This window comes from Lutra lutra, chromosome 7 (genome assembly GCF_902655055.1).
Source record: "Lutra lutra chromosome 7, mLutLut1.2, whole genome shotgun sequence".
NCBI lineage: Eukaryota > Metazoa > Chordata > Mammalia > Carnivora > Mustelidae > Lutra > Lutra lutra.
The window spans coordinates 53,297,224-53,309,974 of NC_062284.1; the positions used below are offsets into that span (position 1 = coordinate 53,297,224).

Below are 12,751 nucleotides of genomic sequence, written 5' to 3' on the forward strand. Positions count from 1 at the left end.
GATAAGGGATCGGTAAGGAAGGAGGTTCCTGCTCTTTTCAAGGTCTCCCAGAGGGCTCTTAGCTCCCCGTAGGTTCTCAGCCCTCTCATTCTGAATTAACTGCCCCACCTTGAAATTGAGGCACTTTTTGGTCCTCACTACAAGTTGTATGTTTGTAGATATGTATGTGATTATACATATTTGATTTTGAAATTGTCCTTGTAGGATTCTGCTGACAACTCTAATTTCTTCATTCCTACCTGACCTCTACCCTTCAGTAGGGTTGGATTATGGAATAGGGAGATTAGGCTCTATCTAGGCCAGGAAAGACTCCTTTCTAGAAGGAATATAATCTTGGCATATACCCCAGGAACTGGGAATCAAATTGGAAAAAAAAAAAAAAAAAAAGACGAGAAGGACCATCCTCCTGCGAGCTTCTAAGTGGAATGTGGGATGTAATCCACATTCCTCTTGTCATTCTTCACTTACCTTCTCCTTTAAGTCATATAAAGGGCTACCCTGTGCAGTTCAGGTGCTAGTTTCGCCTTTTGCGCCACAGAATAAGAACAAAGAAGCCTGGGGAAGGGAAACTTTCATGCTTGGGAAGAAGAGCCCTCAGCCATCTCTGGACTGATTCTCTGTATTAGAGTTCTGTCCCTTATTCTGTCAATCTGTGTTCTTGGGGAGCAGGGACAGTATCTTGTTCTCATCTGTGTCCCAAAGTTCCCATGTAGGTTAGTAATTATTTGCTGAACAGATGAGTAATCAAACAAAGGAGAAATCAAATTGCCTACATCCTGGTTCTTGGGTCTAAGAAGATGGTAAAGAAAAGAGAGTACAAAGGTTTGGGGCATTTGGAAAAGATGCCTACAGTGAAAAGTAGAGTAACAAAAAAAAAGTGATTATGAGTAAAAATGAAACAAGGGTTCCTGATTTTGAGTAGAACCTATTCACTCTAGAGATAAAACCCCAAGTGCTTTCAGGGACACTTGAAAGAAATTGGTCAGGAATGACTTAGTGGCATTCATCCTGATTATAGGCAATAAGTAGCCCAAGGTCTTTATTTTGTTCTATTCTGAGACTTAAATCCTCTGGTCTTCCAGAGAGGTTATGCTAGGAATTTAGAAAGGAAGCTTTCCTTTGAATAATTTTTTTTTTTTTTTAGATTTTATTTATTTATTTGACAGAGAGAGATCACAAGCAGGCAGAGAGGCAGGCAGAGAGGCAGGCAGAGAGACAGGAGGAAGCAGGCTCCCTGCTGAGCAGAGAGCCCGATGCGGGACTCGATCCCAGGACTCGGGGATCATGACCTGAGCCGAAGGCAGCGGCTTAACACACTGAGCCACCCAGGCGCCCCTCCTTTGAATAATTTTTAAGTTGGAGTTTCAGAGAGTATATCCTTAGCTAGGCTCAAGATGTGAGGGCTTAAAGCCTCCAAGGGGGTCCTTGCACACAGAAAAGGAGCTTTAAAAATCCAGTTTTATTTCTTTAGTTTCATGTATTTTTCAGGCCAGGAAAGCAGAGGCAAACGTATATTTATGTATATATTATTATATATAAAGACTTATTTTATTTGAGAGAGAATAGGGGCAAAGGGAGAGGGAGAGGTAGACTCCTCACTGAGTGCAGAGCCTGATGAGGGGCTCCGATCTCACAAACTTGAGATCCTGACCTGAATGGAAACCGAGAGTCAGATGCTTAATCAACTGAGCCACCCCAACACCTAGTATTTTTTAAATATATGTTTGCCTCTGCTCTCCTAGCATAACCTCTCTGGAAGTTCGTGATTTTCAAAACCTGTATGTCTGTACATAGAAAAGAAGACTACCAGATAAATGCTGAGAAATTTAGCAGAGGTTTTAGAATTACTGGTAATTTTTTGTGATTTGCTTATTTACTTCCCAAGCAAATATGTGTTATTTTATTCATCCCTATATTATTAAATATAGTGACTATAAAACAAAACTTTTTATCATTTTTTGTTTCAGATTCTCCTGCGTAGGCCCTACTTCTGGGTATAAAGGACCTGTCCAAAGATGTTTTTTAGGTTTGTTTTCCACTGCAGTCTATTGTAGCCTACACTAGGAGGACTTGGCTGTAGTTTGCATATCATGATCAGTAGCTTCATGGATTTTGATTGAAAGTGGCTGGACTACAATCCTATCTTTGGGTATATGTAGGACTGCTAAAATTAAGCACCAAATCCCAGCTACTGATACGGGGATTAAGTGGGTTGAGTATGAGTTTCCCTTTGTTGAAGGTAAGTGTGCCCATTCCTTTACTAGAAAACCACTGCAGATGCGTTTATGCAAGATAACTCCCTCTAGAAAAATCATTGCCAAGGACTGGGAATAAAACTTTGGAGAACTGCTCTTAATAGGAGCAGGGGCATCTGCTGGTAGAGGCTTGTTCCAAGCCATATAAAATAAGATTAGGACTTTTGGGAGAAATAGATTGCCGTAAAGCACACTAATGTAGACAATTCTGGAGGATGGTCAAGCCCAGTGAGCAGATGTAGGCCTTGGCTTGCTTTGCCTAATCAAAATAAACTTAAGGTTGTAACCCCTTCTTGTTCCCCTCCCCCATTAAATCATCAAAGGAGATGCGGACAATACAGCTCATTGGGAGGATAATTTACCCTCTTTGGTTTTAGTATGAATATTTAGGTATCGGTCCTTGCCTGTGATTACTTTACGTCTCCAGAATTGTTGAACTTGTTCTTACTTGGTCTCCTCAGCTCTTTGCCTGCAGATACTCAAACAATGTACATTCTTCTCTAGGATCTACGTCCTTGCTATTACCAAGTACTCAAAAAGTGATCACTTCCTCCCTGTACCCATATATGCACAGCTTTGTAAAGAGAATGCTGGAGAGATTGATGTTTGGGAATTAGCCAATAGGATGAAGAGTCCAATCTTAATTTTTCAAGGTAGAAAGTCAGCAGATATTTTCTTTTTTTTTTTTTTCATTATAAAAACCTGGGGAAATTTATTTATATAATCATATGTATAGTGTGGTACACTATTTCTTCTTTTTTCTTTTTTTTTTTTTTTAGTTTCAGTGGTAGAATTTAGTGATACATCAGTCTTATATAATACCCAGTGCCCATTACATCACATGCCCTCCTTAGTGCCCATCACCCAGTTACCCTATCCCCCCACCTACTTCCCCTCCAGCAACCCTCAGTTTGTTTCCTAGAATTCAGCATCTTTTATGGTTTGCCTTCCTCTCAATTTTCATCTTATTTTTTTTTCCCTTCCCTTAAGTTTATCTGCTTTGTTTCTTAAATTCCACATATGAGTGAAATCATCTGGTATTTGTTTTTCTTTGACCTATTTCTTTTATCATAATACCCTCTAGTTCCATCCAGATTGTTGCAAATGGCAAGATTTCGTTATTTTTTATGGCTGAGTAATATTTCAGTGTGTGTGTGTGTGTGTGTGTGTGTGTGTGTGTGTGTGTCTACAACATCTTTATCCAATCATCTGTGTATGGACATCAGGGCTCTTTCCATAGTTTAGCTATTGTGGACATTGCTGCAATGAACGTTGGGGTACAGGTGCCCCTTCGAATCACTACGTTTGTTTCCTTTGGAAAAATACCTAGTAGTGCAATTGCTGAGTCGTAGGGTAGCTTTATTTTTAACTTTTTGAGGAACCTCCATACTGTTTTCCAGAGTGGCTGCACTAGCTTGCATTCCCACCAACAGTGTAGGAGGGTTCCCCTTTCTCCACATCCTCACTAGCATCTGTCATTTCCTGACTTGTTAATTTTAGCCATTCTCACTGGTGTGAGGTGGTATCTCATTGTGGTTTTGATTTATATTTGTATTTGTATTTTATTTGTATTTCCCTGATGCTAAGTGATGTTGAGCATTTTTTTTATGTGTCTGTTCCCCATTTGTATGTCTTCTGAGCATTTCTTGACTGGATTTTTTCTTTTATGGGAGTTGAGTTTGATAAGTTCTTTATACATTTTGGATACTAGCCCTTTATCTGATAAAACATTTGCAAGTAAGTCAGTAGATATTTTCTTAAATGAAAAATATAAAAATGAAAATATATGTATGATATTTTAAAATATGGAGGCAAATACTTGAAGAAATGGCTAAAAGAGTTTGTTTAAAAAAAAAAGTGAAGCAATAATTCAGAGAACTTGTTACCTATGGGAGGGGGTGGGAATGGGATGAAAAGAGTAGGGAATGGAGTGCCATTTCTCTGAGTACATCTTTTTGTATAGTATTGACTTTTACAACCATGTTAACATCTTACTTGTCCAAAAAAATAAATAAGAATGTAAAACTCTTAAGCTGAATACAAACAGAATCAAATCCAACTGATTTCAAATGAAAAAAAAAATTTAACACAAGCAATTGTGAACCATAGTAACTTGACTATCTACCTTCCACCTTTAGGTGGAAGAACTGTAAACAAATCTTGGAATTTTGCTAAAAGATTGGTTTCTCACAGTGATATGGGTGCTACAATTCTGAAGCTATTGAAGGATGGAGCAAATTGAGCAAATGAGTAAATGATGATTCTCACTGTGATGAGGGAGCAGAAGGCTGGCTGAGGACAAAGCAAAAGCTGGCACCTTACACCCCCTCTCCCCCCACCTCGGTGACATGTGTGACATCCCTCAGGCACTTCTGACTGCCCTAAAAAGAAAAACAAATAGTTAACTCGCAGAGATCACAATCCTGCAAGACAGGAGTCTCCCTTGGTTTACAAATGTCCTAGTGATTTACAACAAAGAAGCTATCTTATTGACAGCCCAACTTCCAGAGACAAGCAACTCAGTTCCTAAAGCCCTAACATCGCCCTCCCCTCCATAAAACTGAAGGAGGCTGAGGCAGAAGGAAATGTAAATAAAGTTAAATTTCTTCTAAACCTAAAGATCATTGACAAGGATGTGTGATAGGAGGAATGTGACATTGCACCAGGAAACTCCCAACTGTCTTCATGTTAGTGCCTCATTAGAGGGAAAAACAGCCTTGGCTTGACAATAACTAGGCCTTCAGTATCCTGACAGTCTTCTTTACCGTGACAGCCCTTCTGAACAATCCCTTTGTCCTCACCTACCCAACTCCTGTGTATATAATCAGCCACTCCTCGGGATATCAGGGAAGTACCTCTTCTTGCCCACGGGTCCTGTCCCCGTGCTTTAATAAACCACCATTTTACACCAAAGATGTCTCAAGAATTCTTTCTTGGTCATTGGCTCCGGACCTCACCCCACCGAACCTCACCTAGATTCTAGAACTTCATCAACTGTTGGAGACAGAAGATACAAATATGGAGTGGGAGGAATCCTGTGCTATCTGATTGGAATTGCAGATGTCCATATGAACTCATTTTTAGTAAATGTACATTTTTCTAAGTTCTGAAAGAGCTCAATAGCAATGAATATATCTTAAGTCCAGACTTGAGTCAGGTACTATTGTCTACTTAATAAAACAGCACTCTTTCTTTCTTTTTTTAAATTTAAGTAGGCTCCATACCCAGTGTGGGGCTTGAACTCATGACCCTGAGATCAAGAGTTATGTGCTCTACCAACTGAGCCAGCCAGGTCCCCCTAAAACAAGCACTCCTTGGGAATTGGCTGATTCCTGGTCTGGGATAGGGATTGAAAAGATGAGCCTGGAACATCTTGTTGTACCAAAAAGAAAAGGAGTTGTCAGAAATATTCGGGATATGTCAAAGGGGTCACAGGGGTCATCTTGAAGGGGCTCTCACTGCTTAAATTTGTGACAATTTGAGCATCAAAATAATGGTAGTAATGGATTTTAACCAATTACTAATATAAGAGCTCAGGAGTCTGGGGCACCTGGGAGGCACAGTCAGTTAAGCATCCACCTCTTCATTTCAGCTCAGGTCATGATCTTAGGGTCCTGAGCTTGAGCCCTGCCCTGGGTTAGGCTCTGCACACAGCAGGGAGAGTGACTTGAGATTCTTTCTTGCTCTGCCTCTCCCTCTCCCCACAGCCACCCCTGCCCCACTCTCTCTCAGGTAAATAAATAAATCTTTAAAAAAAAAAAAAAAAGAGTTCTGGAGTCCGTAATGATAATAAGGAAGGAAGGAAAGAAGGAAGAAAAGAAGGAAATAGAACGGAAGGAAGGAAGGGAGGAAGGGAGAAAGATTTTTCCTGACAGTAGAATGCCAACCATTTGGCTATTATTATAGTAATAACTTCTTTGGGTAAGGATAAATTAATAGGTGCTGCAATTACTGGGTGAAAACTTGATGACCCACAGAAAATTTACATAGAATCAAAGTCTCGGGCGCCTGGGTGGCTCAGTGGGTTGGGCCTCTGCCTTCGGCTCAGGTCATGGTCTCGGGGTGCTGGGATCGAGTCCTGCATCGGGCTCTCTGCTTGGCGGGGGCCTGCTTCCTCCTCTCTCTCTGCCAGCCTCTCTGCCTACTTGTGATCTCGCTCTGTCAAATAAATAAATAAAATCTTAAAAAAAAAAAGAATCGAAGTCTCTTCCTTAAAATTATTAATTACAGGGGGGAAATAGGAAATTTATAGTGGAGAAAACTGGGCGTAGCTATGTGGGGGAACACTGTAATCAAATAATCAATGTTAAAGTTGCCACTAATGGGATAAAACATCACGTGCTCCTGCTGTAATGCTGAGGAGACAATAGCACATTTGTAACATTCTTGCCCAAACCCAAGCAAGCAAATAAATGAAACTGAATCTAATAAGGAAACACCAGACAACCCCAAACAGATGGAAATTATTTTTTTAGAAATTGGATGGAATATACTTTTAAAAATGACCATGTCATGAAAGACAGCAGAAAGCTGAGGACCATTTTAAAGAGACATGAGAACTAAATGTAATGTGTGATCTTGAACTGGAAAAGAAATTCTTATAAAGGACATTATTTTGGACAACAGGCAAAATTTGAGTATGGAATGTATCACAGTTATGTAATTAAGTATTACCTAATAATATTGTAGCAATGATACATTTCCTGATTTTTCAAATATTTATATTGTGGTTACATAAAATAAGCTTCTTGTTCTTAAGAACTACCCCCTGGACTGAGGGGAAAAAATATATATGTACGCACACACACACACAGCACAAATGTGGATGAAGGATAAGGAATTTTTTTATACTATTCTTGCAGCTTTTCTTTATGTTTAAAATTATTTTAAAAAAGGTTCTGTGTGTGTGTATGTTTTCCTTCCTGCTCCTTTTCTGATACTTAAACTTATTTCCCTTCCCACTCCCACTCTCAATCTGGATTCCTTATTGGGCAGGAGGGCACATAATCTCAGACTTCCCTGTGAAATGGTGTCGGGGAGGTGGAGATTAGTACCATTTACAATGGGAAACTATGACTGGGGCTCCAGCTCAGAGCAGTCCTGGAGGGAGAGGGAAGTCTTTTAGTCACAAGAATCGTGTCATCATTATTTCATCTTAATCTGGTTATTGGTAACTGAAAAGGAGAAATCACACAGGTAGTGAGAGGGTCCTGTATCCACAATGTGTATCAATACCTCCCTTCTTAAAAGACCAGAATATGCAAAAATGTGTGTAGGATCTCTCATATAGGTGGCTCTATCAAGTGAACAAGAGACATTTTCTTAAAAAAAAAAAAAAAAAAAACTTAATTCATTTTTATCTATTTATTTTAGAAATCTCTATATCCAACATGGGCATCCAACTGAAGACCCTAAAATCAAGGATTGCATGCTCTTCCAACTGAGCCAGCCAGGGACCCCAACCATTTTCTTATGAATGTGTGTGCATGTCTGAGTATATGTATGTGTGTATTTTTTAATTTTTTTAATGATCTCTATACCCAAGGTGGGGCTTGAACCCACGACTCCAAGATCAAGAGCTGCATGCTCTTCTGACTGAGCCAGCCAGGCACCACGCATTTTCTTACTTAAATGCTTTGGATTGGACTACTGTATGATTAAATTTCTTTAATAGCCAGAATAATACTATTATGATACAGAAAAGCAGCCTCATCCCACATCCTTTGTTGAAATTCCAGTATTTACAGTAGACAGCTGGATATTCCAATCCAGAGATTAGGTACAGATTTCACAATTACAGAGAGGCGAAGATCAGCATTGCTCTTAAAGGACATTCTCCTAAAGGAGCACAGCAGAGCCCGGGAATATTTAACAAAAATTGTACGGCAAACTGATTCCTCGACAAGCCATCAAATTCACAGTCAAGGAGAAACAAACCACAACATTAGCAACATAGCAGCATCCAGTAGGCAATGAGTCAAAGCTGTATGTAGATTACCATACACGGAACCTGGGAGACTGGGGGCATAGAAGGCCTAAGATCTGAAATCAGCCCATGCCCCACCAACCCACCCACCCACCCACCCGCCAGGTCCCTATAATTTACAGTTGGATCTGTTCATGCTGAGGACCCCACAACAGGCCCTATTCTAAAGAAGTCCAGTTTCTCCTAGATTTTTTTTTTTTTTAATCTATGCCAAGGGGCATAGGTAGCACATAAAACAGGCTGCCTCCCAAAGCCAGTGATAAAAAAGGAAGCATAGGCCTCTCAGTTAATTTCACAAAAGATAAACAGAGAAGGCTAAGTCCTAGGCAATTGTGGGGTATGAAAAATGTGCCCCCACAGCCCCCACTCCCTCCCTACCAGTTCTGCATTCTTTTGTCTGAATTAGCTTGTGTCTCTCTCTACTGTGAACAGTGAATGCCCAGTGTAGGCTCAGAGTGCTCTTGGAGGGATTTTCATTTCTGTTAGGAATCAAAGTCTTAACCTAAAAAAAAGCAACTGTTTATCTAGAGCTGGTAGAGCAGGTTTGCTTATGAAGTCACACCCTGTTGGCATCACCCAGGCCTCAGAGCATCTCTCCCAGACAACTGAGCCAATTAAGTAATATGTTCTACGAAATTCTTGGCAGGTGTCAGCCTGCCCTTCACAAAGGCTCAGTAGCTACACTGCTTCTAGAATGTTCCAGGTCCACATCATCAAGTTCCCACAAGGCTTGGGGAGAGACTGGGGTACACCTGTTCTATCCTGCCTTCAAGCCTTCTTGGGACTTGATGTAATAGGCTGACTCCCTCTTCAGTGGTCGATGGAAGCTCAAGGACATGTGTCATTCCCAGGACCACTCAAGCCACTCTGTCATATCCCCACCACAAACGAGGCTGCAGACAACTGGCCTACATTAAGTGAACTGAAGTCTGGAGATGATAAAATGCAATCACAGATGTAATCAGCCGAAGTTCTGTCTGACAGGAGGGCCTTGTCTTTAAAACCCTCATGTGTACTGTAGTGCTTGCTTTCTTTGTGGGTCTTTTATTCTTTGTGTGTGCTTTTACAGTTTATTTCTTGCATATGGGTATATTCTCAGAATTAAAAAAAAAAAAACCCACCTTGGATTCAGTTTGTTTATATACACAGAAATTTCACTTAAATATAGGTTTTTTTTTTTATCACTTTGATACTCTAATGCATGTTATATTGATATCTTTTATTTTGATATATTACTGTGATATATGTTTCATTTTCCAAGGTGAGGCTTTCATTTTTAATGACTATAGCCAGCTTTACTGGACCTCAGCTGTACTTTTCTGAGCTAAATTCATCTTTGCCAGTGAATTTGGAGAGGAATGACTAAGTCATTTCTGAGCCATGATTTGAAGGACATATTTTAAAAAAAAGAAGAAGAAGAAGAAAAGAAAGCCTTTCCCCTGCTGTCCCTCCAAACAGCATTTCTGGCTGGAGACAGCACAGTGACCTGATTGTGCCTGGTTGTGATCTATGTCTGGATGAGGGAAATAGGAGGCAGGCAAAAGAGTTCTGGAAGAATTTCGGAAGCATGGAGTGAAACCAGATTTGTTTTCTGCATTTTGACTCAGGTTGGCCTTGGGTAGAGATTAGAAAGTAAGTCCTCTGAAAACAAAGGAATTGTGACTAAATAGCCCAGAGAAGATCTTTATGCAGTGAAGTAGTCTTCCTTAGAACAGAGAATAAATAATTAGACCCACATGGACACAAAATAGAATACACAGTATTTGTTTAGATAAAAGGAAAAAATTCCCACTGGTAAAATTCCCCCTCAACCATCTTAATGAGCAGAGTAGAGGCCCCTCTATAGGACCAGGTGGGATCAGGTTTCAGTATCCTTCCAGACCCAGAATTCTGAGAGGAAGGATGATAACATAGGGACCAGCATGGTTTCAGTGGGTACCCGGAATTGGCATCGGTTGTGAAAGAAAAGAGCAAAGCCTCACTCAGATATAGGGACAGAAAAACATACCACAGTACAGAACACCTAATAGCTGCATAATACTGATCAGTTTATAAACAAATAAGAGTCTTAGAAGCCGGCTGAACATCACTCTTGGTAACAGGTGACAGTCTCCCAGTTCTCACTGATAGGACACAACTTCATAGACACATATATATTGCACAAAACCTCAATACACGTTACCACAGGGAAGATTTCTACCCAGTCCCTGCTGGGGTAGGACAGGGAGCAAAAGTTCCCTATGTCACTGTTCATTGTGACCCAGCGTTCCTCCCCCTGTGAAGGGACACACTTCTGTCTCTTCACTTCAGCAGCAAACTCCAGTGGCATCAGGTGACCTTGGTCATAGGCAAGAATCATTCAATATGGCCGCACTTGTGGCAGCTTTGACTCCTTCCTTTTGGTGACAGATCTCAAGCCTTTATGAAATCCTCGGGCGCCCAAAATGACAGATGTCTTTTTTTTTTTTTTTTAAAGCAAATACACCTGAATGAGCTCACCCATCCTCAGAAGAAATTGGCCGTGGTTACTCTTTTGAGGGGAGTCATTAACTCTTCAGGGGAACTTGCTATTCCCTTGCCAGTACAACTTCTCCTCTTCTTTTTTCTTTTTCCACCGGCAGAGGAGCAGCATCTTAAAGGTCTTCCTGAAGGTTCTGTTGCAGAGGGCATAGCAAATGGGGTTGACGGTACTGTTGACATAGCACAACCAGTAGCCCAAGTGCCACAGGGTGACCGGGACACACTTGTCACAGAAGGTGGAAACCAGGACCATGATGTTGTAAGGGGTCCAGGTGATGATGAAGGCCAGGAGAATGGCACTCAAGGTCTGGGCTGCTTTCCTCTCCTTGACGAGGACCATTCTCTTTCGTTTGGTCATTTGATGGCTGAGGCTGGGATCCAGGCCTTTCGTCGAAGGGTCCTTGGACACTGGGAAGGAGCAGGGCATGATTTTCACTTTGCGACAGCCGTTGTTGGTCTCCTGGGTCCCATCAGCTTTCACCACCAGCCGGAACTTATAGGCCACACATTTCTGACTCTTGGGTCTATGAGCAGCACCGGGGGACAAGAAGTATTTTTGGGTGTCATAGTCATTTTTTTCAGCTTGAGCTTTCACAAACGTCTCCTTGGTCTCTTCGGCACTGAATTCTTCCCTTGGGCTTTCCTTGGCCTGACTCTTGTAGACTACTTGGAAGACTGGGTCTGTGGCAGGCTTGTCCTCATCCTCCGAGGAAGGGTAGCTGCTACAGGTAGTGAGCTGCTCGGCTTGGGCCCACTCGGTGCTTGGGCCAGTGGCTTGGGACGGCTTCCCAGGGGTGGAGGTGCTCCTGCGGGAGGACGACCAGGAGGCTTGGTTCCTTTCCCTCTGGGCCAGGGTGGGTCGAGGGCAGCTAAAGCAAGATGTCAGCAGAGACTTATGAGCCGGCTTTCTTGGCTCCGCTTCCGCCATGGAGTCAGAGCCCTGGAGGTCAGCTAGGTCCTTGGTCCGCTTCTCTGTCTCCCGGTAGATTCGGCAGTAGAGGATCGTCATGACAGAAACGGGGATGTAGAAGGCAGCAATGGCAGTGCCAAAGGTGATGGTGGGCTCAGACAGAAACTGGATCTGGCACTCATCTGGTGGTACCGTCCGCTCTCCAACCAGGTACTGCCAGCAGATGATCGCTGGGGCCCAGAGGATGAAGGAGATCAGCCAGGCCAAGCCAATCATGATGCCAGCCCTTTTTGGGGTACGTTTGGCCCGATATGTCAGAGGTCTGGTGATAGAAAAGTAACGGTCAAAACTGATCACCAGAAGGTTCATGACGGAAGCGTTGCTAGCCACGTAGTCCAGGGCGAGCCAGAGGTCACAAGCCAGACTGCCAAGCGCCCAGCGTCCCATGAGGATGTAGGTGGTGTAGAGGTTCATGGAGAAGATCCCAATGATGAGATCTGCACAGGCTAAGCTGAGCAGGTAATAGTTGTTCACAGTCTTCAGCTGACTATTGACTTTGAAGGAGATCATGACTAAGACGTTGCCCACAATGGTGATCAGGCTTACCACAGCAGTCACAGCCGCAATGGTGATGACTTCCCACAACCTATGGCGTTCCAAAGGCTGGTGACTTACCGGGGTGCCATTGACAGTGGTTGTATTGTGGTAAGATTCCCCTTCCATCCTTAATTAGAATTAAGTCTTGGGTTCTAAACCATCTCTTTTCTATCTCACCTCTTCTTGGTCAGCATCTGGAAGAGAGGGAAACACATTAGCTCCACTCACCAGCATGGATCTTTTTTCCATTCATTGTATATCATTTACAATAGAATAGTAAATGTGGTCACACACATATTCAGAGTGAGATGCTGAAATCTCTAAAAGTTTTGATGACATTTTTTAGCAGCCTCATCCCCTCGCTTTTTGGAAGTCCCAGTGCCTGAGAGCCTTTCTTGTCCTTGAGGCTGCTGCCCTCTTGTGGTTCCAATAGGCAATTAAAGAGAACTGTGAAGACGAAGGGGAAGGAAAGACTATTGGATA

General features: G+C 42.1%; 1 protein-coding gene across 1 annotated transcript; it reads right to left on the bottom strand.

Moving 5' to 3' along the window:
- Positions 1-10,754: 10,754 nt before the first annotated feature.
- On the bottom strand, positions 10,755-12,394 carry CHRM5 (cholinergic receptor muscarinic 5). Its single transcript, XM_047738218.1, has one exon. It carries the CDS (start codon positions 12,392-12,394, stop codon positions 10,796-10,798), a length of 1,599 nt encoding a protein of 532 aa, XP_047594174.1. The 3' UTR covers positions 10,755-10,795.
- Between the last annotated feature and the right edge of the window lie 357 nt (positions 12,395-12,751).